Source organism: Zingiber officinale, chromosome 3A (genome assembly GCF_018446385.1).
Source record: "Zingiber officinale cultivar Zhangliang chromosome 3A, Zo_v1.1, whole genome shotgun sequence".
NCBI lineage: Eukaryota > Viridiplantae > Streptophyta > Magnoliopsida > Zingiberales > Zingiberaceae > Zingiber > Zingiber officinale.
Window position 1 is genome coordinate 19,796,449 of NC_055990.1, and position 7,106 is coordinate 19,803,554.

At 39.3% G+C, this 7,106-nt stretch overlaps 1 protein-coding gene across 1 annotated transcript; it reads right to left on the reverse strand.

The window, feature by feature from the left end:
• Nucleotides 1-3,320: 3,320 nt before the first annotated feature.
• LOC122050242 (agamous-like MADS-box protein AGL80) lies at nt 3,321-4,196 on the reverse strand. The gene has a single exon (XM_042611166.1). It carries the CDS (start codon nt 4,194-4,196, stop codon nt 3,321-3,323), a length of 876 nt encoding a protein of 291 aa, XP_042467100.1.
• Between the last annotated feature and the right edge of the window lie 2,910 nt (nt 4,197-7,106).

Genomic DNA, 7,106 nt, shown 5'->3' on the forward strand with positions numbered 1-7,106 from the left:
GTACGCCGGCGGATGAGAAGGGAACACGCGGCGATTCCGAGGGACGAGAAGCCGGAGGGAAGTCCGCTCGGGAAGACCAGAAGTTGGGTTCGGGTGAGTCCTTTTCCGGATGGCAGAGATCATCCAAGCGAACGGATCCGGAGTAGAAGACCCGGACCGAGGCGAACTGAACCGGAACAGTGGTTCCCGGATGAAAAAGTCAACATCAGTTGACTTTAGGCTTCGGGACGCCTGGAACAGTCCGGGGTGCCCGAAGCAGTCTGGGGCGCCCGGAACCCTTCCGAGCGCCCGGACCTGGTTTGTTGACCAGATCACGTCAAACGCGATCTGAACGTTGGGGATAAAGTTGTATCCCCCTAGGGCGCCCGAAACCCCTTCCAGGCGCCCCGACCAAGGTTAAATATAGCCTTGGTCTAGAAGCTTTTGATCAACTTAGTGCATTCCATTTCCAACACTTGTACGCTACTGTTTTAGATTAGCTTCTCTATTTTACGCTTTCACTGCTATAAGAGGTTTCTCCGCCTGAAGGAGGTACTAGTGCTACATTCCTTGGATTAACAACCTCTTTGGTTGTAACCAAGTAAAAACCTTCTGCCTCTTTCTTTCTGCTTTTTATTTACTGCTTTAATTTTATACAAGTGTTCTGTTGAGAGTTCGAGAAAGGGTTGTCTTATTTTTGCAGGCTATCCAACCCCCTCTTCTAGCCGGTCGCAACGATCCTACAGTTGTAAGAGGCTTCTCCGCCTAGAGAAGAATTTTAGTGAGTTATACATCTTCCTTGGATTAATAACCTCCCCGGTTGTAACTAAGTAATTTCTTTGTACCTCCTCTTTTTAAGTTTTTTAATTATTTTATGCAAGTGTGGATAATTATTAAGTTATAAAGTTCGAGGAAGACTATTTTTCTTTGCAGGGCTACTCACGCCCCTCTAGCCGGCCGCCAAGGGTCCTACATTTTTTCCTTCCTTTCCCTCGCTCTCTCTTCCGTTAATAAACCTTTCCTTCGTTCCATCCAAACGCATCATAAAATTAAAATTATATATATATATATATATATATATATATATATATATATATATATATATATATATATATATATATATAATTTTAGTTTTATATATACTGCGAACCTTTTATCTGCGGATTTGTCCGGACTAGACTCGGGGTGCCTGGAATTAATCCAGGTGCCCGTGGGTGAAATGGTCCAAGCGCCTGGACTCCTTCGGTAATATTTTTATTTTTTTGCAGTATATTATATGTAGTTAGGGTTTAAAATTTAAAGAATTTAAGAGTTAGGTTATAACGAGTTTGAGTCAATAAAAATTTTCCTCTAGGGTTCAAGCTTTCCTCTTGGGTTATAGTGTTCCAGATTAAAAATTTTAGATGCTCATGGGTATATTATATGTATTTAAGATTTAAGATTTTAGAATTTAGAGGTTGGGTTATGATCCTGTCGGGAATCTGAGAAGACAGAATTGTCGGAATGACGTGGCTAGGATGTTGACCACATCTCCATGACCCGGATGATGAGCTGTCTTCTATGTTGATCAAGTCGTCGGAAGTCTTCTGGTCAATGCTACCTGTAGACAGCGATCGGGTCGGCCCGATCCCTGACACCCCGATGCTCGAGGTAGATCCCAATAATATATAAGAAATAGGCTAAATAAATAGTGGAATGATGAAGTAAATAGAGAATGAGTACAATGGCATACCCTGGCCCCGGGGGGCGCCCTTGGATGGATCAGTGAGCTGGTCGCAATGTTGATCAAGTCGTCGTGATCCGGAAGGGTAGTGGAATGTGGGCTGGAGGAGCCAAATTTGACGATACAAAGTCAGATCTGACGACACAGAGCCAAATGCAGCAGGGATTTGTCGGTATGGAGCTAGATGCGGCCTGGATCGCTGAAATATTACAGCAACACGCAAACTGGAATGCAACAATGGCTCACAGGCCGAGGTATAACAACACATAGGCCGAAACACACTATCGGCTCGAAGGTCGAAACATAATACCAGTTCGAAGGCCAGATCAACACAAGGTAGGCATAGAGCTAGAACAGGGGCGAACTCAGCTCGCGGACTGTCCATATATGGGTTGCTGGCACGTGGGGGTTGCTGGTTGTAGTGCGATGATGATGACTGCGGAGTGCAACGGTAACATCCTCGGCGCTGGAACGGGTTGAAAGTAGTATGCAACATCCACTGAGGGGCGACTGTCGAAGTGCGAGCGAACTCAACAAGAGAGAGAGGCAGAGCGTGGGCTACCGACGCACAGAGGGGGGAAGCAGTGTCGTCGTTCGGTTGTGGACAGTGAAGAAGAAGTTGCCGGCGAGCAGTTGTGGATGCCGAAAAGGAGAGAGGGGGAGATGTGCCATCAACCAATTGGAGATGGGTAAAAGAGGTGGTATTCGCGTGAGGGAGCAACACCGCTCATCGTGGGACGAGGGAGGCAGCGCCCACATCCGACGTCGGTGTCTGAAGGCCTGTCCAGTAGTGGAGGCGGCGGCGAGCCCTCCGATGAGGCGGTGCCGAACAGGGAAAAGGGGCTCTGCTTGGGGGATTGCAGCAGAAAAAGAACCTCCTCGACGATGTCGATGTGGAGAAGGGGAGACGATTGCGCGTGCCTAGTGGCGGTGGCGGCATGAGCTCAGCATTGCTGGCATGGCGGCCATGCATTGCTGGGGTGGCAGCAAAAAACCTCCACGAAGAAGAAAACACCCCCTCCTCCTTTTGCTCATGATGAACAGCACCCCTTTTAAAGTCAAAACTCTACTCATGTCAAATGACTAAATTACCCTTCCACCTCTCATCATCGTATCAGGTTATAATGGATTTAAAAGTTATAATGGATTTAAGCTAATAAATTTTTTTTATTATTATAGTTTTCAAGATAAATAATTTTAGGTGCTCACGAGATATAATATATATATTTAGGATCTTTTGGATTTAAGATTTAAATAATTTTTTATTTTTAAAAATAAAAAAATGGATTAAATCCAACTGCCTCCACCAAAATTTTTTTTTAAAAAAACGAATCAAGAAGGCTGGATTAATTCCAAGAGCCCCAAAAAAAGAAACTTGTTGCAGACCGTTCCATAGTCAAGGGTTCGTAGCATATCATCACACAAGATCGATATATATAATTCAAATGAGTTCCAGAAAATTCATAACACTTTGATTCTTAAGACTTTCACATTTGACCAAAAAATAAAAAAGATGAAACATGAAGAGCGGATTAATTCTAATCGATTAGATGATTGATTTGGTCATTCTTATTATCAATCCCCGAGCTTTTAGGAATCATGGCCGCCAGAATTTTGATCAAAAGAACAAGGAGTCACTCCACGGGAATTGGTTAATTGCTGCGCCGGAGTACTCATCCATAGTCTGGAAGTCGCCGGCGGCGGCAGCGGCGTGATTGTGACTGCCCGCCAGCGCTGAAGCTTGAATTGATGGGAGTGTGGTCGTGGCTGAGAACGACAAGCAGTTAATGTTCCTCTGAGAAGGCATAGGAGCCGCCGGAGGCTGCGGTGGAAGAGGCAGTAGCGACCCGTTCATGCTCTGGTGTAGATGGGGAGCCATGAGTGTAGGAACCGCCGGAAGAGGAGTGGGAGGCAGCGGCGGCCAGTTGATGCTCTGCTGTAGAGGTAGAGGGATAAGTGTAGGAACCGCCTGAGGAGGAGGAGGAGGAGGAGGAGGCGGCGGAGGGGCCATGGAAAGTCGCCGGACGACCTCCTCCCGCCTCGAGGCGATCTCCCGGAGCTTGCTGTCGACGAGCTGCGAGAGCGTGGAGGCGTCCTCGATGCTGACGTCGAGGAGGCTCCGGCCGAAGAGGCCCTCGAGTAGGAGCACCGACATCTCGAGCTCGCGGTTGGCCCGCATCAGGCGGCGGAGATGGTCGCGCAGCTTGGCGACGCGCTCGAGGAGGAACGTCTCGTGGCTTGACACCTTCCGGCGTCGCTGGATGTCCGGCATGTCCCTGAAGCGTCGGAACGTGAGCTCGGCGTCGCGGCGGGACGGCCACACCGCCGGGCGCAAGGGGTGCTGCGGATCATACACCGCCGCCGCCGCCTCGACGTCGCAGAGCACCGTCAGCTCTCGCACCTTCTTCATCAGGCCCTTGAGCCGCTTCTTGAGCGTCGCCCGGCGGATAGCATCGTTGGCGATCCTGACCAGCCTCACCTTGCTCCTCGCCATGGCAGAACAGAGGCCTCTGCTTTTCTTCCCTCTCCTCCCTTGTTTTATACTGTAAATTTGGGCATCTCCCCTCCCATGTCTTTATTACATGAACCATTGAACCGTTCGGGCGGTTCATTTAGATCGGATTCGAATCCACCGATAATAAAAAATGATATACTCATAGTCATAGTGGCTGATAAGCTAAGCTTTCACGAGCTCGCAAGAAGACCACGAGCTCATCGTTAGGCTCACAGCGCGAGGAAGAAGAGAATTATCGTCTCCGGAATAGTGATGCAGAATATCTTCTTAGTAGTGTTTTTAAGTAGGTAAGGATTGTATCTCAATTTTAATGAATTAACAGATGTATTTGTATTTTTTTTAATGGACTGATAAATTAGTAGTACTTTTTAATTTATTCATAGAAAATTTTTATAAGGTCTGATCGATTATTTTCAAAATTAATCGATATAAATTAAATACTCAATATCTAATGTCAGTTAAAAAAATTATCCATCCATCCTATTCAATAAACTAATGAACAATGTCTCAGACTTTTGACAATCTCTCACCTTCCGAGTAATCTAAGTATTATAACGAATTCATCATCAAAATATCAAATTTAATGTAAAATTAGTACCAAAATATTTCAATTTATACACCAATTTTTACACTAAATATGATGCGGTGAGTAATGCAACACCATCATATCATCATATTTAGTGTGAGAGAGAGTTTTTATTTTTATTTTTATTTTTATTTTATTATATAATTAATAAAATTAAATGTAATTAATTTGTAATTATTATTTTATTTGTCTTTACTTATATGATATTAAAATGTAATTAAATATAATTAATATTTATTATAAATTTAAATTAAGTGTGTTTAGTAGCATATTTAAATTTTATTATGTATATTTGTAAAGATTTAATTTATTAAAATTAATTTTTAAATTTATTTAATATATTTTAGTTTTAATTATATTTATAAATTATATCACTAATTTCATTTTTTTAAAAAAAAATACAAAGAGATGTCGGCTCCAAATGTTGAATACTTTGAGGTGTCGGCTCCATATGTTAAGCTCGCTATAGATGATAGTATTAGATTTGAAGAGTTTCTTGTTTCGAAGCTCATATTGTCCTTCGAAATATATTAATTGAATATTTATGAAAATAATATAGTAATTTTGAAAGTTAAAGTCTTATAATATTGTATTTTCAATTAAGTGTCATTGTTTATTTTAAATAAAAAATAGTAAACATTTCATCCTGATTGGGTGTGATTTTATAATATTTTAAAATATATTTATACAACAATTATGTAATAAAAATAAAAAAATAAAATCATAATATTATATATATATATATATATATATTAGTTGGATGTTAAATTTTAAAAAAATTAACCTATCAAATATTAATAAAGTATTAATTTAAAATATAACAATTATCATATAAAAAATATAAATGTATATTGATAATTAAACTATGAATAAACAATAGAATATTCTAAAGAATATTCTTTTTTGTGTGATATAGTGTAAGTGGATTGGAGTTAAAATAGTATTTGATGCTAAAATTACACTATTTGAATTTGAAAACTATACTAGTTAGGGTGTTAATGGATTAGAGATAGTCTAAATACTTCTTTTTTCCCCCTAAATTTAGTCAATTTTAATCTTTTAATAAAAGATTTTATTTGTTATGTGATATCCATTTCTCTGGATGCATGAATATATAAAAAATTTCTTTATCAATTAATATGATGATAATAATAAACTCCTTCTCAACAATAGTTTTTATTAGCATATTTATTTAGATTTGAATGAATGAATCAATGAATGAAAAATCATGCACGTTCATGTTCATTTTATTTTCAATTTTGTATTATTTATAGGGGTGACCGGGTGAGAAAGGGGGCTTGATTACTTTTATGGTAGCAAATATTGTGAGATCCAATCAAGATATTTTAATAATTGGTAATAAATATTTAGACGGGAATCGTTGTAATATATTAATTCAATTGAATTTCATGTTTTTGAAATTGTTGTCCCTCTTTTCAAATGGAGTTTAGATGCATTTTGTAGTTATGTTATGTTAAAATACTAAATTTATTGGATACTAATAAAAGGGAAAAAATTGTACGTCAAATCATTAATTTAAATATTAAAATAGAATTACCTTCAATTCATACGTCTTATATTTAAGAAGATTTTACCAAATTTTCTTATTTATTTGTTTTTATTTTTTATTTCAGTTGGTATAGTTATTCAATTTAAGATCGATCCCATACAGATTTATGGACCATCAAACTAAATCTATATTCATTAAAAAATATTATCTGTTAATTTATTAAAATTTATTTATTTATAATTATTATTACCAATAATATCATGTAATCCCTTTCCACGTGATTGGCACATGAGAAATCAATCCTATTCCGAGGCCCAACTAGCTGGCCCAATAATTACAGTCTCTCCCCCTCCTCCTCTCTCTCTCTCTGCCGTTGCTGCTTCGCCCTTGCCTCCTCTCGTCTCTGGTTTGGCGATTTCATTGTGGCGGCTCCATGTTTACTGGTTTGCTGCTCATAGACGAGTACTAAGAAGTAGCCTTTTGGTGATTGAAGGATAAAAATTCTACCTTTTCCCAATTTGACAGTGTGATTTTACATTTTCACTTATGTAGTTGGGTTAGTGTTCCCATTTCTATGTGCTATGATAAGACTAAAAAATTTTATCATTTATCCGAGTCTTTTACTTATCGATTAGTTTTAGTATGATCCTATTAATTAGGAGATAGTGGATGAAATATTCTACTGTAAAATCCTATAAATAAGCTCTGGTTTTTAGACAAGAAATTTTTTATGCAAAGAAGAAGTCTTTGTTGAGTGTCTTTCGTTTCTCTTGCCACGTTACCATTGATATCA